The 22,033-nt window shown below is 58.7% G+C and overlaps 5 protein-coding genes across 5 annotated transcripts; all 5 read left to right on the top strand.

The window, feature by feature from the left end:
- Positions 1-116: 116 nt before the first annotated feature.
- Positions 117-1,569, top strand: LOC121854430 (MAGE-like protein 2). Its single transcript, XM_042349102.1, has 2 exons — positions 117-583; positions 1,029-1,569. The coding sequence occupies exons 1-2, from the start codon at positions 117-119 to the stop codon at positions 1,567-1,569; spliced, it is 1,008 nt and encodes a 335-aa protein (XP_042205036.1).
- A 144-nt stretch (positions 1,570-1,713) lies between these two features.
- LOC121854429 (basic salivary proline-rich protein 3-like) lies at positions 1,714-3,463 on the top strand. Its single transcript, XM_042349101.1, has 3 exons — positions 1,714-1,749; positions 1,992-2,536; positions 2,887-3,463. The coding sequence occupies exons 1-3, from the start codon at positions 1,714-1,716 to the stop codon at positions 3,461-3,463; spliced, it is 1,158 nt and encodes a 385-aa protein (XP_042205035.1).
- A 1,172-nt stretch (positions 3,464-4,635) lies between these two features.
- Positions 4,636-6,088, top strand: LOC121854428 (MAGE-like protein 2). Its single transcript, XM_042349100.1, has 2 exons — positions 4,636-5,102; positions 5,548-6,088. Exons 1-2 carry the CDS (start codon positions 4,636-4,638, stop codon positions 6,086-6,088), a joined length of 1,008 nt encoding a protein of 335 aa, XP_042205034.1.
- A 1,121-nt stretch (positions 6,089-7,209) lies between these two features.
- LOC121854427 (nascent polypeptide-associated complex subunit alpha, muscle-specific form-like) lies at positions 7,210-8,606 on the top strand. The gene is made up of 2 exons (XM_042349098.1): positions 7,210-7,766; positions 8,120-8,606. Exons 1-2 carry the CDS (start codon positions 7,210-7,212, stop codon positions 8,604-8,606), a joined length of 1,044 nt encoding a protein of 347 aa, XP_042205032.1.
- Positions 8,607-9,196: 590 nt separating this feature from the next.
- LOC121854426 (MAGE-like protein 2) lies at positions 9,197-11,856 on the top strand. The gene is made up of 4 exons (XM_042349097.1): positions 9,197-9,410; positions 9,799-10,339; positions 10,694-11,236; positions 11,565-11,856. Exons 1-4 carry the CDS (start codon positions 9,197-9,199, stop codon positions 11,854-11,856), a joined length of 1,590 nt encoding a protein of 529 aa, XP_042205031.1.
- Positions 11,857-22,033: the final 10,177 nt, after the last annotated feature.

The raw sequence follows: 22,033 nt of genomic DNA, 5'->3' as shown, positions 1-22,033 counted from the left end.
GAAAACATAAGTTGGGGTGGAGGTGCTGACTGAACACTCTGTTCCCCTATTGGCTGTTATTTGGTTGCTTTATCCACCAATCGAAGTTAGGTAAGTGATTACTGGACTTATCCACTATGTATGACACCTGTCAGAGGGCCCCTGGGGGAAATGCCACCCCTGGGAGGGCCTTTAGGGGCTCCAGCGCTTCTGGGAAAACCCCTCGCGGCTCAACCGACCCTGGGCGGGTCCCTGGGGGCGGCACCGGCCCTGGGATGACGCTTCGGGGCGCTGTCGCCCAAGGGAGGACCCTTGGGGTCGTTGCCGCCTCTTGGAGGGCCCCCGTCACTCCTGGGAGGGCCCTTGTTGGATATGACGCCCCTGGAAGGGACCCTGACGGCTCTGCCACCCATGGGAGGGCCCTTGTGGGCGCCAGGGCCCCTGGAAAAGACCGTGAAAGGGAACCTGGGGTCGTTGCCAACCCTGTGGGGCTCCTGGAGGCTCCGCCACCCCTGGAAGGGCCCCTGCGGGCGCCGTCTCCCCTAGGGGGGCCCCTTGGGGCGCTGCCACCTTTGGAAGGGTCCCTGTTGTTGCCCCCGTCCCTGTAAGGGCCCCTGGGGATGCTGCCACACATGGGAGGTATACTGGGACCGCCACCGGCTCTGAAAAGTCCCCTGGGCGCCAATGGGAGGGACCCTGTGTACACCGATACCCCTCAGGGGGCCCATAGGGGAGCTGCAACTGGTACAGCAAATGGGAGGGCCCCAGGGGGCACTGTCTTTTTAGGGCCATAGGGGGTACTTGGTTTCCCACTATTTAGATCACTGGGAGATATGACGTTAAATAAATACACTGCCCATCACATTTCCAGTATCATCACATCACGAAACATGTAAAGGAGAATAAATATCCAACAGGAAAACATAAGATGGGGTGTTGTGCTGAATGAACACTCTGTTCCCCTATTGGCTGTTATTTGGTTGTTTATCCACCAATCACAGTTAAGTAAGTGATTACTGGACTTATGCACTATGTATGACACCTTTTAGAGGGCCCCTGGGAGAGGTACCACCCCTAGGAGGACGTTTGGGGTCGCTGTCGCCCAAGGGAGGGCCCTTGGAGTCGTTACCGCCTCTTGGAAGGCCCCCGTCACTACTAGGAGGGCCCCTGTGGATTACCACGCCCCTGGAAGGGACCCTAACGGCTCCGCCACCCCTGGGAGGGCCCTTGTGGGCGCCGGGGCCCCTGGAAAAGCCCCTGAAGGGGAAGCCTGGGGTAGTGGCCAACCCTGTGGAGCTCCTGGAGGCCCCGCCACCCCTGGAAGGGCCCCTGCGTGCGCCGCCTCCCCTAGGAGGGCCCCTTGGGGCGCTGCCACCTTTGGAAGGGTCCCTGTTGTTGCCCCCGTCCCTGCAAGGGCCCCTGGGGATGCTGCCACACATGGGAGGTACACTGGGACCGCCACCAGCTCTGAAAAGTCCCCTGGGCGCCAATGGGAGGGACCCTGTGTACATCAATACCCCTCGGGGGCCCCTAGCGGCGCTGCAACTCATATGGCAAATGGGAGGGCCCCAGCTAGCACTGTCCTTTTAGGGCACTAGGGGGTACTTGTTTTCCCACTATTTAGATCACTGGGAGATATGACGTTAAATAAATACACTGCCCATCACATATCCAGGATCATCGCATCACGAAAAATGATGTAAAGGAGAAATAAAGGGTCCCTGGCCCCCGGGCATGCTGCCACACATGCACTGGGACTCTGAACCCCTGGTGTGTGTTTGCAACTGATATGGCAAATGGGAGGGCTAGGGCCCTAGGGGGTACTTGTTTTCCCACTATTTAGATCACTGGGAGATATATAAATAAATAGGCTGCCCATGTTCGCATCATGAAAAATCCAACCATTTACTGAACACTCTGTTCCCCTATTGGCTATTATTTGGTTGTTTTATCCACCAATGAAAGTTAGTAAGGGATTACTGGACTTATGCACTATGTATGATACCTTTTAGAGGGCCCCTGGGGGAGGTGCCACCCTGGGAGGGCCCCTAAGGGCGCCGGCTGTTCTGGGAAAACCCCTGGCGGCTCAACCGGCCCTGGGCGGGCCCCTGGGAGCGCCACCTCCCCTGGGAGGACGCTTGGGGGGGCTGTCGCCCAAGGGAGGGCATTTGGAGTCGTTACCGCCTCTTGGAGGGCCCCCGTCACTACTGGGAGGGCCCCTGTGGATTACCACCCCCCTGGAAGGGACCCTAACGGCTCCGCCACCCCTGGGAGGGCCCTTGTGGGCGCAGCGGCACCTGGAAAAGCCCCAGAAGGGGAAGCCTGGGGTCATTGCCAACCCTGTGGAGCTCCTGGAGGCCCCGCCACCCCTGAAAGGGCCCCTGCGTGCGCCGCCTCCCCTAGGAGGGCCCCTTGGGGCGCTGCCACCTTTGGAAGGGTCCCTGTTGTTGCCCCCGTCCCTGCAAGGGCCCCTGGGGATGCTGCCACACATGGGAGGTACACTGGGACCGCCACCAGCTCTGAAAAGTCCCCTGGGCGCCAATGGGAGGGACCCTGTGTACATCAATACCCCTCGGAGGGCCCCTAGCGGCGCTGCAACTGATATGGCAAATGGGAGGGCCCCAGCTAGCACTGACCTTTTAGGGCACTAAGGGGTACTTGTTTTCCCACTATTTAGATCACTGGGAGATATGACGTTAAATAAATACACTGCCCATCACATATCCAGGATCATCGCATCACGAAACATGTAAAGGAGAATAAATATCCAACAGGAAATCATAAGTTGGGGTGTTGTGCTGACTGAACACTCTGTTCCCCTATTGGCTGTCATTTGGTTGCTTTATCCACCAATCACAGTTAGGTAAGTGATTACTGGACTTATGCACTATGTATGATACCTTTTAGAGGGCCCCTGGGGGAGGTGCCACCCCTGGGAGGGCCCCTAGGTGCGCCGGCTGTTCTGGGAAAACCCCTGGCGGCTCAACCGGCCCTGGGCGGGCCCCTGGGAGCGCCACCTCCCCTGGGAGGACGCTTGGTGGCGCTGTCGCCCAAGGGAGGGCATTTGGAGTCGTTACCGCCTCTTGGAGGGCCCCCGTCACTACTGGGAGGGCCCCTGTGGATTACCACCCCCCTGGAAGGGACCCTAACGGCTCCGCCACCCCTGGGAGGGCCCTTGTGGGCGCAGCGGCACCTGGAAAAGCCCCAGAAGGGGAAGCCTGGGGTCATTGCCGTCCCTGTGGAGCTCCTGGAGGCCCCGCCACCCCTGAAAGGGCCCCTGCTGGCACCGCCTCCCCTAGGAGGGCCCCTTGGGGCACTGCCACCTTTGGAAGGGTCCCTGTTGTTGCCCCCGTCCCTGCAAGGGCCCCTAGGGATGCTGCCAAACATGGGAGGTACACTGGGACCGCCACCAGCTCTGAAACGTCCCCTGGGGCGCCAATGGGAGGGACCGTGTGTACACCAATACCCCTCGAGGGGCCCCTAGGGGCGCTGCAACTGATATGGCAGATGGGAGGGCCCTAGGGGGTACTTGTTTTCCTACTATTTAGATCACTGGGAGATATGGTGATAAATAAATACACTGCCCATCACATTTCCAGTACCATCGCATCATGAAAAATGTAAAGGAGAATAAATATCCAACAGGAAAACATAAGTTGGGGTGTTGTGCTGACTGAACACTCTGTTCCCCTATTGGCTGTTATTTGGTTGCTTTATCCACCAATCACAGTTAGGTAAGTGATTACTGGACTTATGCACTATGTATGACACAATTTGGAGGGCCCCTGGGGGAGGTGCCACCCCTGGGAGGGCCCTTAGGGGCGCTGGCGCTTCTGGGAAAACCCCTGGCGGCGCAACCGACCCTGGGTGGGCACCTGGGGGCACCACCGTGCCTGGGACGCCGCTTATGGGCGCTGTCGCCCAGGGGAGGGCCCTTGGGGTCGTTACCGCCTCTTGGAGGGCCCCCGTCACTACTGGGAGGGCCCCTGTGGATTACCACGCCCCTGGAAGGGACCCTAACGGCTCCGCCACCCCTGGGAGGGCCCTTGTGGGCGCAGGGGCTCCTGGAAAAGCCCCAGAAGGGGAAGCCTGGGGTCATTGCCGTCCCTGTGGAGCTCCTGGAGACCCCGCCACCCCTGAAACGGCCTCTGCTGGCGCCGCCTCCCCTAGGAGGGCCCCTTGGGGCACTGCCACCTTTGGAAGGGTCCATATTGTTGCCCCCGTCCCTGCAAGGGCCCCTGGGGATGCTGCCACACATGGGAGGTACACTGGGACCGCCACCGGCTCTGAAACGTCCCCTCGGGCGCCAATGGAGGGACCGTGTGTACACCAATACCCCTCGGGGGGCCCCTAGGGGCGCTGCAACTGATATGGCAAATGGGAGGGCCCCAGGGGGCACTGTCCCTTTAGGGCCCTAGGGGGTACTTGTTTTCCCACTATTTAGATCACTGGGAGATATGGTGATAAATAAATAGGCTGCCCATAACCTTTCCAGTACCATCGCATCATGAAAAATGTAAAGGAGAATAAATATCCAACAGGAAAACATAAGTTGGGGTGTTGTGCTGACTGAACACTCTGTTCCCCTATTGGCTGTTATTTGGTTGCTTTATCCACCAATCGCAGTTAGGTAAGTGATTACTGGACTTATCCACTATGTATGACACCTGTCAGAGGGCCCCTGGGGGAAATGCCACCCCTGGGAGGGCCTTTAGGGGCTCCGGCGCTTCTGGGAAAACCCCTGGCGGCTCAACCGGCCCTGGGCGGGTCCCTGGGGGCGGCACCGGCCCTGGGATGACGCTTCGGGGCGCTGTCGCCCAAGGGAGGACCCTTGGGGTCGTTGCCGCCTCTTGGAGGGCCCCCGTCACTCCTGGGAGGGCCCTTGTGGATTATGACGCCCCTGGGAGGGACCCTGACGGCTCTGCCACCCCTGGGAGGGCCCTTGTGGGCGCCAGGGCCCCTGGAAAAGACCGTGAAAGGGAACCTGGGGTCGTTGCCAACCCTGTGGGGCTCCTGGAGGCTCCGCCACCCCTGGAAGGGCCCCTGCGGGCGCCGTCTCCCCTAGGAGGGCCCCTTGGGGCGCTGCCACCTTTGGAAGGGTCCCTGTTGTTGCCCCCGTCCCTGTAAGGGCCCCTGGGGATGCTGCCACACATGGAAGGTACACTGGGACCGCCACCGGCTCTGAAAAGTCCCCTGGGCGCCAATGGGAGGGACCCTGTGTACACCGATACCCCTCAGGGGGCCCATAGGGGAGCTGCAACTGGTACAGCAAATGGGAGGGCCCCAGGGGGCACTGTCTTTTTAGGGCCATAGGGGGTACTTGTTTTCCCACTATTTAGATCACTGGGAGATATGACGTTAAATAAATACACTGCCCATCACATTTCCAGTATCATCACATCACGAAACATGTAAAGGAGAATAAATATCCAACAGGAAAACATAAGATGGGGTGTTGTGCTGAATGAACACTCTGTTCCCCTATTGGCTGTTATTTGGTTGTTTATCCACCAATCACAGTTAAGTAAGTGATTACTGGACTTATGCACTATGTATGACACCTTTTAGAGGGCCCCTGGGAGAGGTACCACCCCTAGGAGGACGTTTGGGGTCGCTGTCGCCCAAGGGAGGGCCCTTGGAGTCGTTACCGCCTCTTGGAAGGCCCCCGTCACTACTAGGAGGGCCCCTGTGGATTACCACGCCCCTGGAAGGGACCCTAACGGCTCCGCCACCCCTGGGAGGGCCCTTGTGGGCGCCGGGGCCCCTGGAAAAGCCCCTGAAGGGGAAGCCTGGGGTAGTGGCCAACCCTGTGGAGCTCCTGGAGGCCCCGCCACCCCTGGAAGGGCCCCTGCGTGCGCCGCCTCCCCTAGGAGGGCCCCTTGGGGCGCTGCCACCTTTGGAAGGGTCCCTGTTGTTGCCCCCGTCCCTGCAAGGGCCCCTGGGGATGCTGCCACACATGGGAGGTACACTGGGACCGCCACCAGCTCTGAAAAGTCCCCTGGGCGCCAATGGGAGGGACCCTGTGTACATCAATACCCCTCGGGGGCCCCTAGCGGCGCTGCAACTGATATGGCAAATGGGAGGGCCCCAGCTAGCACTGTCCTTTTAGGGCACTAGGGGGTACTTGTTTTCCCACTATTTAGATCACTGGGAGATATGACGTTAAATAAATACACTGCCCATCACATATCCAGGATCATCGCATCACGAAACATGTAAAGGAGAATAAATATCCAACAGGAAATCATAAGTTGGGGTGTTGTGCTGACTGAACACTCTGTTCCCCTATTGGCTGTTATTTGGTTGCTTTATCCACCAATCACAGTTAGGTAAGTGATTACTGGACTTATGCACTATGTATGATACCTTTTAGAGGGCCCATGGGGGAGGTGCCACCCCTGGGAGGGCCCCTAGGGGCGCCGGCTGTTCTGGGAAAACCCCTGACGGCTCAACCGGCCCTGGGCGGGCCCCTGGGAGCGCCACCTCCCGTTGGAGAACGCTTGGGGGCGCTGTCGCCCAAGGGAGGGCATTTGGAGTCGTTACCGCCTCTTGGAGGGCCCCCGTCACTACTGGGGGGGCCCCTGTGGATTACCACCCCCCTGGAAGGGACCCTAACGGCTCCGCCACCCCTGGGAGGGCCCTTGTGGGCGCAGCGGCACCTGGAAAAGCCCCAGAAGGGGAAGCCTGGGGTCATTGCCGTCAATGTGGAGCTCCTGGAGGCCCCGCCACCCCTGAAAGGGCCCCTGCTGGCACCGCCTCCCCTAGGAGGGCCCCTTGGGGCACTGCCACCTTTGGAAGGGTCCCTGTTGTTGCCCCCGTCCCTGCTAGGGCCCCTGGGGATGCTGCCAAACATGGGAGGTACACTGGGACCGCCACCGGCTCTGAAACGTCCCCTGGGGCGCCAATGGGAGGGACCGTGTGTACACCAATACCCCTCGAGGGGCCCCTAGGGGCGCTGCAACTGATATGGCAGATGGGAGGGCCCTAGGGGGAACTTGTTTTCCTACTATTTAGATCACTGGGAGATATGGTGATAAATAAATACACTGCCCATCACATTTCCAGTACCATCGCATCATGAAAAATGTAAAGGAGAATAAATATCCAACAGGAAAACATAAGTTGGGGTGTTGTGCTGACTGAACACTCTCTTCCCCTATTGGCTGTTATTTGGTTGCTTTATCCACCAATCACAGTTAGGTAAGTGATTACTGGACTTATGCACTATGTATGACACAATTTGGAGGGCCCCTGGGAGAGGTGCCACATCTGGGAGGGCCCTTAGGGGCGTTGGCGCTTCTGGGAAAACCCCTGGCGGCGCAACCGACCCTGGGTGGGCACCTGGGGGCACCACCGTGCCTGGGACGCCGCTTATGGGCGCTGTCGCCCAGGGGAGGGCCCTTGGGGTCGTTACTGCCTCTTGGAGGGCCCCCGTCACTACTGGGAGGGCCCCTGTGGATTACCACGCCCCTGGAAGGGACCCTAACGGCTCCGCCACCCCTGGGAGGGCCCTTGTGGGCGCAGGGGCTCCTGGAAAAGCCCCAGAAGGGGAAGCCTGGGGTCATTGCCGTCCCTGTGGAGCTCCTGGAGACCCCGCCACCCCTGAAACGGCCTCTGCTGGCGCCGACTCCCCTAGGAGGGCCCCTTGGGGCACTGCCACCTTTGGAAGGGTCCATATTGTTGCCCCCGTCCCTGCAAGGGCCCCTGGGGATGCTGCCACACATGGGAGGTACACTGGGACCGCCACCGGCTCTGAAACGTCCCCTCGGGCGCCAATGGGAGGGACCGTGTGTACACCAATACCCCTCGGGGGGCCCCTAGGGGCGCTGCAACTAATATGGCAAATGGGAGGGCCCCAGGGGGCACTGTCTTTTTAGGGCCATAGGGGGTACTTGTTTTCCCACTATTTAGATCACTGGGAGATATGACGTTAAATAAATACACTGCCCATCACATTTCCAGTATCATCACATCACGAAACATGTAAAGGAGAATAAATATCCAACAGGAAAACATAAGATGGGGTGTTGTGCTGAATGAACACTCTGTTCCCCTATTGGCTGTTATTTGGTTGTTTATCCGCCAATCACAGTTAAGTAAGTGATTACTGGACTTATGCACTATGTATGACACCTTTTAGAGGGCCCCTAGGAGAGGTACCACCCCTAGGAGGACGTTTGGGGTCGCTGTCGCCCAAGGGAGGGCTCTTGGAGTCGTTACCGCCTCTTGGAAGGCCCCCGTCACTACTAGGAGGGCCCCTGTGGATTACCACGCCCCTGGAAGGGACCCTAACGGCTCCGCCACCCCTGGGAGGGCCCTTGTGGGCGCCGGGGCCCCTGGAAAAGCCCCTGAAGGGGAAGCCTGGGGTAGTGGCCAACGCTGTGGAGCTCCTGGAGGCCCCCGCCACCCCTGGAAGGGCCCCTGCGTGCACCGCCTCCCCTAGGAGGGCCCCTTGGGGCGCTGCCACCTTTGGAAGGGTCCCTGTTGTTGCCCCCGTCCCTGCAAGGGCCCCTGGGGATGCTGCCACACATGGGAGGTACACTGGGACCGCCACCAGCTCTGAAAATTCCCCTGGGCGCCAATGGGAGGGACCCTGTGTACATCAATACCCCTCGGGGGGCCCCTAGCGGCGCTGCAACTGATATGGCAAATGGGAGGGCCCCAGCTAGCACTGTCCTTTTAGGGCACTAGGGGGTACTTGTTTTCCCACTATTTAGATCACTGGGAGATATGACGTTAAATAAATACACTGCCCATCACATATCCAGGATCATCGCATCACGAAACATGTAAAGGAGAATAAATATCCAACAGGAAATCATAAGTTGGGGTGTTGTGCTGACTGAACACTCTGTTCCCCTATTGGCTGTTATTTGGTTGCTTTATCCACCAATCACAGTTAGGTAAGTGATTACTGGACTTATGCACTATGTATGATACCTTTTAGAGAGCCCCTAGGGGAGGTGCCACCCCTGGGAGGGTCCCTAGGGGCGCCGGCTGTTCTGGGAAAACCCCTGGCGGCTCAACCGGCCCTGGGCGGGCCCCTGGGAGCGCCACCTCCCCTGGGAGGACGCTTGGGGGCGCTGTCGCCCAAGGGAGGGCATTTGGAGTCGTTACCGCATCTTGGAGGGCCCCCGTCACTACTGGGAGGGCCCCTGTGGATTACCACCCCCCTGGGAGGGACCCTAACGGCTCCGCCACCCCTGGGAGGGCCCTTATGGGCGCAGCGGCACCTGGAAAACCCCAGAAGGGGAAGCCTGGAGTCATTGCCGTCCCTGTGGAGCTCCTGGAGGCCCCGCCACCCCTGAAAGGGCCCCTGCTGGCACCGCCTCCCCTAGGAGGGCCCCTTGGGGCACTGCCACCTTTGGAAGGGTCCCTGTTGTTGCCCCCGTCCCTGCAAGGGGCCCTAGGGATGCTGCCAAACATGGGAGGTACACTGGGACCGCCACCAGCTCTGAAACGTCCCCTGGGGCGCCAATGGGAGGGACCGTGTGTACACCAATACCCCTCGAGGGGCCCCTAGGGGCGCTGCAACTGATATGGCAGATGGGAGGGCCCTAGGGGGTACTTGTTTTCCTACTATTTAGATCACTGGGAGATATGGTGATAAATAAATACACTGCCCATCACATTTCCAGTACCATCGCATCATGAAAAATGTAAAGGAGAATAAATATCCAACAGGAAAACATAAGTTGGGGTGTTGTGCTGACTGAACACTCTGTTCCCCTATTGGCTGTTATTTGGTTGCTTTATCCACCAATCACAGTTAGGTAAGTGATTACTGGACTTATGCACTATGTATGACACAATTTGGAGGGCCCCTGGGGGAGGTGCCACCCCTGGGAGGGCCCTTAGGGGCGCTGGCGCTTCTGGGAAAACCCCTGGCGGCGCAACCGACCCTGGGTGGGCACCTGGGGGCACCACCGTGCCTGGGACGCCGCTTATGGGCGCTGTCGCCCAGGGGAGGGCCCTTGGGGTCGTTACCGCCTCTTGGAGGGCCCCCGTCACTACTGGGAGGGCCCCTGTGGATTACCACGCCCCTGGAAGAGACCCTAACGGCTCCGCCACCCCTGGGAGGGCCCTTGTGGGCGCAGGGGCTCCTGGAAAAGCCCCAGAAGGGGAAGCCTGGGGTCATTGCCGTCCCTGTGGAGCTCCTGGAGACCCCGCCACCCCTGAAACGGCCTCTGCTGGTGCCGCCTCCCCTAGGAGGGCCCCTTGGGGCACTGCCACCTTTGGAAGGGTCCATATTGTTGCCCCCGTCCCTGCAAGGGCCCCTGGGGATGCTGCCACACATGGGAGGTACACTGGGACCGCCACCGGCTCTGAAACGTCCCCTCGGGCGCCAATGGGAGGGACCGTGTGTACACCAATACCCCTCGGGGGGCCCCTAGGGGCGCTGCAACTGATATGGCAAATGGGAGGGCCCCAGGGGGCACTGTCTCTTTAGGGCCCTAGGGGGTACTTGTTTTCCCACTATTTAGATCACTGGGAGATATGGTGATAAATAAATAGGCTGCCCATAACCTATCCAGTACCATCGCATCATGAAAAATGTAAAGGAGAATAAATATCCAACAGGAAAACATAAGTTGGGGTGTTGTGCTGACTGAACACTCTGTTCCCCTATTGGCTGTTATTTGGTTGCTTTATCCACCAATCACAGTTAGGTAAGTGATTACTGGACTTATGCACTATGTATGATACCTTTTAGAGGGCCCATGGGGGAGGTGCCACCCCTGGGAGGGCCCCTAGGGGCGCCGGCTGTTCTGGGAAAACCCCTGACGGCTCAACCGGCCCTGGGCGGGCCCCTGGGAGCGCCACCTCCCGTTGGAGAACGCTTGGGGGCGCTGTCGCCCAAGGGAGGGCATTTGGAGTCGTTACCGCCTCTTGGAGGGCCCCCGTCACTACTGGGGGGGCCCCTGTGGATTACCACCCCCCTGGAAGGGACCCTAACGGCTCCGCCACCCCTGGGAGGGCCCTTGTGGGCGCAGCGGCACCTGGAAAAGCCCCAGAAGGGGAAGCCTGGGGTCATTGCCGTCAATGTGGAGCTCCTGGAGGCCCCGCCACCCCTGAAAGGGCCCCTGCTGGCACCGCCTCCCCTAGGAGGGCCCCTTGGGGCACTGCCACCTTTGGAAGGGTCCCTGTTGTTGCCCCCGTCCCTGCTAGGGCCCCTGGGGATGCTGCCAAACATGGGAGGTACACTGGGACCGCCACCGGCTCTGAAACGTCCCCTGGGGCGCCAATGGGAGGGACCGTGTGTACACCAATACCCCTCGAGGGGCCCCTAGGGGCGCTGCAACTGATATGGCAGATGGGAGGGCCCTAGGGGGAACTTGTTTTCCTACTATTTAGATCACTGGGAGATATGGTGATAAATAAATACACTGCCCATCACATTTCCAGTACCATCGCATCATGAAAAATGTAAAGGAGAATAAATATCCAACAGGAAAACATAAGTTGGGGTGTTGTGCTGACTGAACACTCTGTTCCCCTATTGGCTGTTATTTGGTTGCTTTATCCACCAATCACAGTTAGGTAAGTGATTACTGGACTTATGCACTATGTATGATACCTTTTAGAGGGCCCCTGGGGGAGGTGCCACCCCTGGGAGGGCCCCTAGGGGCGCCGGCTGTTCTGGGAAAACCCCTGGCGGCTCAACCGGCCCTGGGCGGGCCCCTGGGGCTTTCCCTACCCCGTGCCTGGGATGCTGCCACACATGGGAGGTACACTGGGACCGCCACCGGCTCTGAAACGTCCCCTCGGGCGCCAATGGGAGGGACCGTGTGTACACCAATACCCCTCGGGGGGCCCCTAGGGGCGCTGCAACTGATATGGCAAATGGGAGGGCCCCAGGGGGCACTGTCTCTTTAGGGCCCTAGGGGGTACTTGTTTTCCCACTATTTAGATCACTGGGAGATATGGTGATAAATAAATAGGCTGCCCATAACCTATCCAGTACCATCGCATCATGAAAAATGTAAAGGAGAATAAATATCCAACAGGAAAACATAAGTTGGGGTGTTGTGCTGACTGAACACTCTGTTCCCCTATTGGCTGTTATTTGGTTGCTTTATCCACCAATCGCAGTTAGGTAAGTGATTACTGGACTTATCCACTATGTATGACACCTGTCAGAGGGCCCCTGGGGGAAATGCCACCCCTGGGAGGGCCTTTAGGGGCTCCGGCGCTTCTGGGAAAACCCCTGGCGGCTCAACCGGCCCTGGGCGGGTCCCTGGGGGCGGCACCGGCCCTGGGATGACGCTTCGGGGCGCTGTCGCCCAAGGGAGGACCCTTGGGGTCGTTGCCGCCTCTTGGAGAGCCCCCGTCACTCCTGGGAGGGCCCTTGTGGATTATGACGCCCCTGGGAGGGACCCTGACGGCTCTGCCACCCCTGGGAGGGCCCTTGTGTGCGCCAGGGCCCCAGGAAAAGACCGTGAAAGGGAACCTGGGGTCGTTGCCAACCCTGTGGGGCTCCTGGAGGCTCCGCCACCCCTGGAAGGGCCCCTGCGGGCGCCGTCTCCCCTAGGAGGGCCCCTTGGGGCGCTGCCACCTTTGGAAGGGTCCCTGTTGTTGCCCCCGTCCCTGTAAGGGCCCCTGGGGATGCTGCCACACATGGAAGGTACACTGGGACCGCCACCGGCTCTGAAAAGTCCCCTCGGGCGCCAATGGGAGGGACCCTGTGTACACCGATACCCCTCAGGGGACCCATAGGGGAGCTGCAACTGGTACAGCAAATGGGAGGGCCCCAGGGGGCACTGTCTTTTTAGGGCCATAGGGGGTACTTGTTTTCTCACTATTTAGATCACTGGGAGATATGACGTTAAAAAAATACACTGCCCATCACATTTCCAGTATCATCACATCACGAAACATGTAAAGGAGAATAAATATCCAACAGGAAAACATAAGATGGGGTGTTGTGCTGAATGAACACTCTGTTCCCCTATTGGCTGTTATTTGGTTGTTTATCCACCAATCACAGTTAAGTAAGTGATTACTGGACTTATGCACTATGTATGACACCTTTTAGAGGGCCCCTGGGAGAGGTACCACCCCTAGGAGGACGTTTGGGGCCCCAAACACCCCCCCAGACGCTGGTCGCTGTCGCCCAAGGAGGACCCTTGGAGTCGCTGCTGCTCTTGGAAGGCCCCCGTCACTACTGGGAGGGCCCCTGGATTACCACGCCCCTGGAAGGGACCCTGACGGCTCCGCACACCTGGGAGGGCCCCTGGGCGCCAGGGCCCCTGAAAGACCCTGAAAGGGAACCTGGGGTAGTTGCCAACCCCTGTGGGGCTCCTGGAGGCTCCGCCACCCTGGAAGGAGCCAGGCGCTGCCCCAGGAGGGCCCTTGGGCGCTGCCACCTTTGGAAGGGTCCCTGTTGTTGCCTGGCCCCTGCAAGGGCCCCTGGGGATGCTGCCACACATGGAAGGTACACTGGGACCGCCACCGGCTCTGAAAAGTCCCCTGGGCGCCAATGGGAGGGACCCTGTGTACACCGACACCCCCCAGGGGCCCATAGGAGCTGCAACTGATACAGCAATGGAGGGCCCCAGTGGCAATTGCCTTTTAGGGCATAGGGGGTACTTGTTTCCCACTATTTAGATCACTGGGAGATATGACGTTAAATAAATACACTGCCCATCACATATGGATCATCACATCAACGAAACATGTAAAGGAGAATAAATATCCAACAGGAAATCATAAGTTGGGGTGTTGTGCTGAATGAACACTCTGTTCCCCTATTGGCTGTTATTTGTTGTTTATCCACCAATCAACAGTTAAGTAAGTGATTACTGGACTTATGCACTATGTATGACACCTTTAGAGGGCCCCTGGAGAGGTACCACCCTAGGAGGACGTTTGGGGTCGCTGTCGCCCAGGAGGGCACTTAGAGTCGTTACGCCTCTTGGAGGGCCCCGTCACTACTAGGGAGGGCCCCTGTGGATTACCACGCCCCTTGAAGGACCCTAACGGCCCGCCACCCCTGGAGGCCCTTTGCGGGGCGCCGGGGCCCTGGAAAAGCCCCCAGAAGGGAAGCCTGGGGTATGGCCAACCCTGTGGACTCCTGGAGGCCCTGCCACCCCTGGAAGGGCTCATGCGCCGCCTCTAGGAGGGCCCCTTGGGGCACTGCCACCTTGAAGGGTCCCTGTTGTTGCCCCTGTCCCTGCAAGGGCCCTGGGGATGCTCACACATGGAGGTACACTGGGACCGCCACCAGCTCTGAAAAGTCCCCTGTGCCAATGGGAGGGACCCGTGTACATCAATACCCTCGGGGGTCCTCATGGCGCTGCAACTGATATGGCAAATGGAGGGCCCCAGCTAGCACTGTCCTTTTAGGGCACTAGGGGTACTTGTTTTCCCACTATTTAGATCACTGGGAGATATGACGTTAAATAAATACACTGCCCATCACATATCCAGGACTTACCCAACATCACGAAACATGTAAAGGAGAATAAATATCCAACAGGAAATCATATGTTGGGGCATGCAGCTGACTGAACACTCTGTTCTCTATTGGCTGTTATTTGTTGCTTTATCCACCAATCACAGTTAGTAAGTGGATTACTGGACTGCGCACTATGTATGATACCTTAGAGGGCCCCTGGGGAGGTGCCACTGGAGAGCCCCTAGGGCGCCGCTGTTCTGGGAAAACCTCATGGCTCAACCGGCCCTGGGCCCTGAGCGCCACTCTGGGAGGACGCTTGGGGCGCTGTCGTCCGGAGGAGGGCATTTGAGAGTCAGTTGACTGCCTCTTAGGCCCCTGTGATTACCCCCCCTGGAAGGACCCCAACGGCTCCTGCCACCCCTGGGAGGGCCCATGCGAGCGCACCGGGAAAAGCCCCAGAAGGGGAAGCCTGGGGTCATTGCCGTCCCTGTGGAGCTCCGGAGGCCCCGCCACCCCTGAAAGGGCCCCTGCTAGCACCGCCTCCCAGAGGGCCCTGGGGCACTGCCACCTGAAGGGTCCCTGTTGTTGCCCCCGTCCCTGCAAGGCCCCTAGGAGATGCTGCCAAACATGGGAGGACACACTGGGACCGCCACCAGCTCTGAAACGTCCCCTGGGGCCAATGGAGGGACCGTGTACACCAATACCCTGAGGGGCCCCTTAGGGCGCTGCAACAATATGGCAGATGGGAGGGCCCTGGGGTACTTGTTTTCCACTATTTAGATCACTGGGAGATATGGTGATAATAAATACACTGCCCATCACATTTTCACATTACTCCATCATGAAAATGTAAAGGAGAATAAATATCCAACAGGAAAACATAAGTTGGGGTGTTGTACACTGAACACTCTGTTCTTATTGGCTGTTATTTGGTTGTTTTATCCACCAATCACAGTTAGGTAAGTGATTACTGGACTTATAACTATGTATGACACAATTTGGAGGGCCCCTGGGAGGTGCCACTGGAGGCCCTTAGGGCGCTGGCGCTTGGGAAAACCCTGGCGGCGCAACCGACACTGAGGGGGGCGCTGTCGCCCAGGAGGGCCCTGGGGTCGTTGGCCTCTGGAGGGCCCCCCGTCACTACTGGGAGGGCCCTGTGGATTACCACGCCCTGAAGGACCCTAACGGCTCCGCCAACCCTGGAGGGCCCTTGCCAGGGGCTCCTGGAAAGCCCCAGAAGGGAAGCTCGGGTCATTGCCGTCCCGGAGCCCTGGAGACCCTGCCACCCCTGAAACGGCCTCTGCTGGCGCTGCCTCCTAGGAGGGCCCTTGGGCACTGCCACCTTGAAGGGTCCATATTGTTGCCCCCGCCCCTGCAAGGGCCCCTGGGGATCTGCCACATGGGAGGTACACTGACCGCCACCGCTCTGAAACGTCCCTCGGGCGCCAATGGGAGGACCCAGGTACACCATCACTGGGGCCCCTAGGGCGCTGCAACTGATAGGCAAATGGAGGGCCCCAGCTAGCACTGTCCTTTTAGGGCAATTAGTACTTGTTTTCCCACTATTTAGATCACTGGGAGATATGACGAAATGAATACACTGCCCATCACATATCCAGGATCATCGCATTTAAACATGTAGGAGAATAAATATCCAACAGGAAATCTGCAAGTTGGGGTGTTGTGCTGACTGAACACTCTGTTCCCTATTACTGTTATTTGGTTGCTTTATCCACCAATCACAAGTTAGGTAAGTGATTACTGGACTTATGCACTATGTATGATACTTTTAGGGGCCCTGGGGGAGGGCCACTCGGGAGGGCCCCTAGGGGCGCCTGCTCTTGGGAAAACCCTGGCGGCTCAACCGGCCCTGGCGGCCCCTGAGCGCCTCCTGGGAGGCTAGGGGCGCTTGCCTCTGGAGGGCATTTGAGTCGTCACTGCCTCTGAGGGCCCCCTGGATTACCACTGGAAGGGACCCCACGGCTCCGCCACCCCTGGAGGCCCTTGGCAAGAGGCACCTGGAAAAGCCCCAGAAGGGGAAGCCTGGGGTCATTGCCGTCCCTGTGGAGCTCCTGGAGGCCCCGCCACCCCTGAGGGCCCCTGCTGGCACTGCCTCCCCTAGGAGGGCCCCTTGGGGCACTGCCACTTTGAAAGGTCCCGTTGTTGCCCCTGGCCCTGCAAGGGCCCCTAGGATGCTGCCAAACATGGGAGGTACACTGGGACCGCCACCAGCTCTGAAACGTCCCTGGGGCGCCAATGGGAGGGACTGTAACCAATACCCCTCGAGGGGCCCCTTGGGCGCTGCAACCGATATGGCAGATGGAGGGCCCCTAGGGGTACTTGTTTTCCTACTATTTAGATCACTGAGATATGGTGATAAATAAATACACTGCCCATCACATTTCCAGTACCATCACATCAAGAAAAATGTAAAGGAGATAAATATCCAACAGGAAAACATGATGAGAGTGTTGTGCTGACTGAACACTCTGTTCCCTATTGGCTGTTATTTGTTGCTTTATCCACCAATCACAGTTAGGTAAGTGATTACTGACTTATGCACTATGTATGACACAATTTGAGGCCCCTGGGGAGGTGCCACCGAGGGTCTTTAGGGGCTGGCGCTTGGAAAACTCCTGGCAGAATCACCGGTGGGCACCTGGGGCACCCACCGCCTGGGACGCCGCTTATGGGCGTTGTCGCCCAGGGAGGGCCCTGGGTCGTTACTGCCTCTTGAGGGCCCCTGTCACCATAGGCCCCTGTGGATTACCACGCCCTGGAAGGGACCCACTGCCCGCCACTTGGAGGCCCCGTGTGCGCAGGGGCTCCCGGAAAAGCCCCAGAAGGGAAGCCTGGCTGCTGTCCCCTGTGAGCTCCTGAGACCCCGCCACCCTGAAACGGCCTCTGCTGGCGCTGCCTCCCTAGGAGGGCCCCTTGGGGCACTGCCACCTGGAAGGGTCCATATTGTTGCCCTGCCCCTGCAAGGGCCCCTGGGATGCTGCCACACATGGCAGGTACACTCGGACCGCCACCGGCCTGAAAACGTCCCCGGCGCCAATGGGAGGGACCGGTACCAATACCGGGGCCCCTAGGGCGCTGCAACTGATATGGCAATGGGAGGGCCCCAGGGCACTGTCCCTTTTAGGGCCCTAGGGGGTACTTGTTTACCCACTATTTAGATCATCGGAGATATGGTGATAATAAATAGACTGCCCATAACCTTCCAGTACCATCGCATCATGAAAAATGTAAAGGAGAATAAATATCCAACAGAAAACATAAGTTGGGGTGTTGTGCTGACTGAACACTCTGTCTCTATTGGCTGTTATTTGCTGTTTTTATCCACCAATCGCAGTTAGGTAAGTGATTACTGACTTATCCACTATGTATGACACCTGTCAGAGTGCCCCTGGGGGAAATGCCCCTGGGAGGGCTTTTAGGGCCCGGCGCTTCTGGGAAAACCCCTGGCGGCTCAACCGGCCCTGGCGGGTCCTGGGGCGGCACCGCCCTGGGATGACGTCATGCTGTCGCCCAAGGGAGGACCCTGGGGTCGTTGTTGCCTCTTGGAGGGCCCCCGTCACTCCTGGGAGGCCTCAGGATTATGACGCCCCTGGGAGGGATGCTGACGGCTCCACACCTGGAACTTCGTGCTGCGGGCCCCTGAAAGACCGTGAAAGGGAACCTGGTCGCTGCAAACCTGTGGGGCTCCTGGAGGCTCGCCACCCTGAAGGCGAGCCAGGGCGCCGTCTCCTAGGAGGGCCCCCTGGGGCGCTCCACCTTTGAAGGGTCCCTGTTGTTGCCCCCGCCCTGTAAGGGCCCCTGGGATGCTGCCACACATGGAAGGTACACTGGGACCGCCACTGCCTCTGAAAAGTCCCCTGGGCGCCAATGGAGGGACCCTGTACACCGATACCCCTCAGGGGGCCCATAGGAGCTGCAACTGGTACAGCAATGGGAGGCCCCAGGGGCACTTGTCTTTTAGGGCCATAGGGTACTTGTTTTCCCACTATTTAGATCACTGGGAGATATGACGTTAAATAAATACACTGCCCATCACATTTCCAGTATCATCACATCACGAAACATGTAAAGGAGAATAAATATCCAACAGGAAAACATAAGATGGGGTGTTGTGCTGAATGAACACTCTGTTCCCCTATTGGCTGTTATTTGTTGTTTATCCACCAATCACAGTTAAGTAAGTGATTACTGACTTATGCACTATGTATGACACCTTTAGAGGGCCCCTGGGAGAGGTACCCACCCCTAGGAGGACGTGTGGGGTCGCTGTCGCCCGTGGAGGGCCCTGGAGTCGTTACTGCCTCTTGAAGGCCCCGTCACTACTAGGAGGGCCCCTGTGGATTACCACGCCCCTGGAAGGGACCCCCAGCCTCCGCCACCCCTGGGAGGGCCCCTGTGTGCGGGGGCCCTGAAAGCCCCTGAAGGGGAAGCCTGGGGTAGTGGCCAACCCTGTGGAGCTCCTGAGGCCCCTGCCACCCCTGGAAGGGCCCCTGCGTGCGCCGCCTCCCCCAGGAGGGCCCCTTGGGGCGCCCACCTTGGAAGGGTCCCTGTTGTTGCCCCTGTCCCCTGCAAGGGCCCCTGGGGATGCCACACATGGAGGTACACTGGGACCGCCACCAGCTCTGGAAAGTCCCCTGGGCGCCAATGGAGGAACCCTATGTACATCAATACCCCACGGGGCTCCCTAGCGGCGCTGCAACTGATATGGCAAATGGGAGGGCCCCAGCTAGCACTGTCCTTTAGGGCACTAGGGGTACTTGTTTTCCCACTATTTAGATCACTGGGAGATATGACGTTAAATAAATACACTGCCCATCACATATCCAGGATCATCGCATCACGAAACATGTAAAGGAGAATAAATATCCAACAGGAAATCATAAGTTGGTGTTGTGCTGACTGAACACTCTGTTCCCTTATTGGCTGTTATTTGTTGTTTATCCACCAATCACAGATAGGTAAGTGATTACTGGACTTATGCACTATGTATGATACCTTTAGAGGGCCCTGGGGGGGAGCCACTCTGAGGGCCCCTAGGGGCGCCGGCTGTTCTGGGAAAAACCCCTGGCGGCTCAACCGCCCTGGGCGGGCCCCTGGGAGCGCCACCTCCCCGGGAGGATGCTGGGGCGCTGTCGCCCAAGGAGGGGCATTGGAGTCGTTACTGCCTGAGGGCTCCCTGTCACTACTGAGGCCCCCTGTGATTACCACCCCTGGAAGGGACCCCTAACGGCTCCGCCACCCCTGGAGGGCCCTTGCAAGCAGCGCACCTGAAAAGCCCCAGAAGGGGAAGCCTGGGGCATTGCCGTGACCCTGTGGAGCTCCTGAGGCCCTGCCACCCCTGAAAGGGCCCCTGCTGGCACCGCCTCCCCTAGGAGGCCCCTTGGGAACCACTGCCACCTTGAAGGGTCCCTGTTGTTGCCCCCTGTCCCTGCAAGGGCCCCTAGGATGCTGCCAAACATGGGAGGTACACTGGGACCGCCACCAGCTCTGAAACGTCCCCTGGGGCGCCAATGGGAGGGACCGTGGGTACACCAATACCCCCCGAGGCCCCTGGGCGCTGCAACTGATATGGCAGATGGAGGCCCTAGGGGTACTTGCTTCCTACTATTTAGATCACTGGAGATATGGTGATAAATAAATACACTGCCCATCACATTTCCAGTACCATCGCATCATGAAAAGGAGAATAAATATCCAACAGGAAACAATAAGTTGGGGTGCTGTGCTGACTGAACACTCTGTTCCCTATTGGCTGTTATTTGTTGCTTTATCCACCAATCACAGTTAGGTAAGTGATTACTGACTTATGCACTATGTATGACACAATTTGAGGGCCCCTGGGAGGTGCCACCTGGGAGGGCTCTCTTAGGGGCGCTGGCGCTTCTGGGAAAAACTCTGGCGGCGAACCAACCTGGTGGGCACCTGGGGCACCACCGTGCCTGGGACGCCGCATGTGGCGCTGTCGCCCAGGAGGGCCCTGGGGTCGTTACTGCCTCTGGAGGGCCCCTGTCACTACTGGGAGGGCCCCTGTGATTACCACGCCCTGGAAGGGACCCTAACGGCTCCGCACACCCTGAGGGCGGGGTGCAGGGGCTCCTGAAAAGCCCCAGAAGGGGAAGCCTGGGGTCATTGCCGTCCCGTGGAGCTCCTGGAGACCCCGCCACCCCTGAACGGCCTCTGCTGGCGCTGCCTCCCAGGAGGGCCCCTTGGGCACTGCCACCTGGAAGGGTCCATATTGTTGCCCCTGTCCCTGCAAGGGCCCCTGGGAATGCTGCCACACATGGGAGGTACACTGGGACCGCCACCGCTCTGAAACGTCCCTCGGCGCCAATGGAGGGACCGTAGTACACTACCTCGGGGGCCCCTAGGGCGCTGCAACTGATATGGCAATGGGAGGGCCCCAGGGGCACTGTCCCTTTAGGGCCCTAGGGGTACTTGTTTACCCAACTATTTAGATCACTGGGAGATATGGTGATAATAAATAGGCTGCCCATAAACTTTCCAGTACCACCTGATCATGAAAAATGTAAAGGAGAATAAATATCCAACAGGAAAATATAAGTTGAGTGGTTGCTGACTGAACACTCTGTTCCCCTATTGGCTGTTATTTGCTGCTTTATCCACCAATCGCAGTTAGGTAAGTGATTACTGGACTTATCCACTATGTATGACACCTTCAGAGGGCCCCTGGGGGAAATGCCACCTGGGAGGGCCTTTAGGCCCCGCGCTTCTGGGAAAACCCTGGCGGCTCAACCGCCCTGGCGGGTCCCCTGGGCGTGCACCGGCCCTGGGATGACGCTCGGGTGCTGTCGCCCAAGGAGACCCTGGGGTCGTTGTTGCTCTTGAGGGCCCCTGCTCACTCCTGGAGGGCCCTCAGGATTATGACGCCCCTGGGAGGGACCCTGACGGCTCTACACCCCTGGAGGGCCCTTGTGGCGCCAGGGCCTGAAGAGACTGCAGAAGGAACCTGGGGTCGCCACACCCTGTGGGGACTCCTGGAGGCTCCACCACCCTGGAAGGGCCTGCGGGCTGCCCCCTAGGAGGGCCCCCCTCATGCCACCTTAGAAGGGTCCCTGGTTGCCCCCTGTCCCTGTAAGGCCCCTGGGGATGCTGCCACACATGGAAGGTACACTGGGACCGCCACCGGCCTGAAAAGTCCCCTGGGCGCCTGGGAGGACCTCAGGTACACCGATACCCCCAGGGGCCCATAGGGAGCTGCAACTGGTACAGCAATGGGAGGGCCCCAGGGCACTGCTGTCTTTAGGGCCATAGGGGTACTTGTTTTCCCACTATTTAGATCACTGGGAGATATGACGATAAATACACTGCCCATCACATTCAGTATCATCACACGCTTCTAAACATGTAAGGAGAATAAATATCCAACAGGAAAACATATAAGATGGGTACAGCTGAATGAACACTCTGTCCCTATTATTGTTATTATTTGTTGTTTATCCACCAATCACAGTTAAGTAAGTGATTACTGACTTATGCACTATGTATGACACCTTTAGATGGCCCCTGGGAGAGGTACCCACCCTAGAGGACGTTTGGGGTCGCTGTCGCCCAAGGGAGGGCCCCTGGAGTCGTCACGCCTGGAAGGCCCCTGTCACTACTAGGAGGCCCCTGTGA

Source organism: Homarus americanus, unplaced genomic scaffold, assembly GCF_018991925.1.
Source record: "Homarus americanus isolate GMGI-L3 unplaced genomic scaffold, GMGI_Hamer_2.0 scaffold54443, whole genome shotgun sequence".
NCBI classification, from domain to species: Eukaryota; Metazoa; Arthropoda; class Malacostraca; order Decapoda; family Nephropidae; genus Homarus; species Homarus americanus.
This window is presented reverse-complemented; position numbering and strand designations above follow the sequence as displayed.

What these genes read in the sequence shown, in the direction of transcription:
- LOC121854430 (XM_042349102.1), top strand. Translation starts at nt 117, where the DNA reads ATGTATGACACCTGTCAGAGGGCCCCTGGGGGAAATGCCACCCCTGGG. An exon ending in CTGTTGTTGCCCCCGTCCCT is followed by an intron (nt 584 to 1,028) that starts GTAAGGGCCCCT and finishes GACACCTTTTAG; the next exon opens with AGGGCCCCTGGGAGAGGTAC.
- LOC121854429 (XM_042349101.1), top strand. Translation starts at nt 1,714, where the DNA reads ATGCTGCCACACATGCACTGGGACTCTGAACCCCTG. An exon ending in ACTGGGACTCTGAACCCCTG is followed by an intron (nt 1,750 to 1,991) that starts GTGTGTGTTTGC and finishes GATACCTTTTAG; the next exon opens with AGGGCCCCTGGGGGAGGTGC. An exon ending in GCCAATGGGAGGGACCCTGT is followed by an intron (nt 2,537 to 2,886) that starts GTACATCAATAC and finishes GATACCTTTTAG; the next exon opens with AGGGCCCCTGGGGGAGGTGC.
- LOC121854428 (XM_042349100.1), top strand. Translation starts at nt 4,636, where the DNA reads ATGTATGACACCTGTCAGAGGGCCCCTGGGGGAAATGCCACCCCTGGG. An exon ending in CTGTTGTTGCCCCCGTCCCT is followed by an intron (nt 5,103 to 5,547) that starts GTAAGGGCCCCT and finishes GACACCTTTTAG; the next exon opens with AGGGCCCCTGGGAGAGGTAC.
- LOC121854427 (XM_042349098.1), top strand. Translation starts at nt 7,210, where the DNA reads ATGACACAATTTGGAGGGCCCCTGGGAGAGGTGCCACATCTGGGAGGG. An exon ending in GGGCGCCAATGGGAGGGACC is followed by an intron (nt 7,767 to 8,119) that starts GTGTGTACACCA and finishes GACACCTTTTAG; the next exon opens with AGGGCCCCTAGGAGAGGTAC.
- LOC121854426 (XM_042349097.1), top strand. Translation starts at nt 9,197, where the DNA reads ATGGGCGCAGCGGCACCTGGAAAACCCCAGAAGGGGAAGCCTGGAGTC. An exon ending in GATGCTGCCAAACATGGGAG is followed by an intron (nt 9,411 to 9,798) that starts GTACACTGGGAC and finishes CACAATTTGGAG; the next exon opens with GGCCCCTGGGGGAGGTGCCA. An exon ending in GGGCGCCAATGGGAGGGACC is followed by an intron (nt 11,237 to 11,564) that starts GTGTGTACACCA and finishes GATACCTTTTAG; the next exon opens with AGGGCCCCTGGGGGAGGTGC.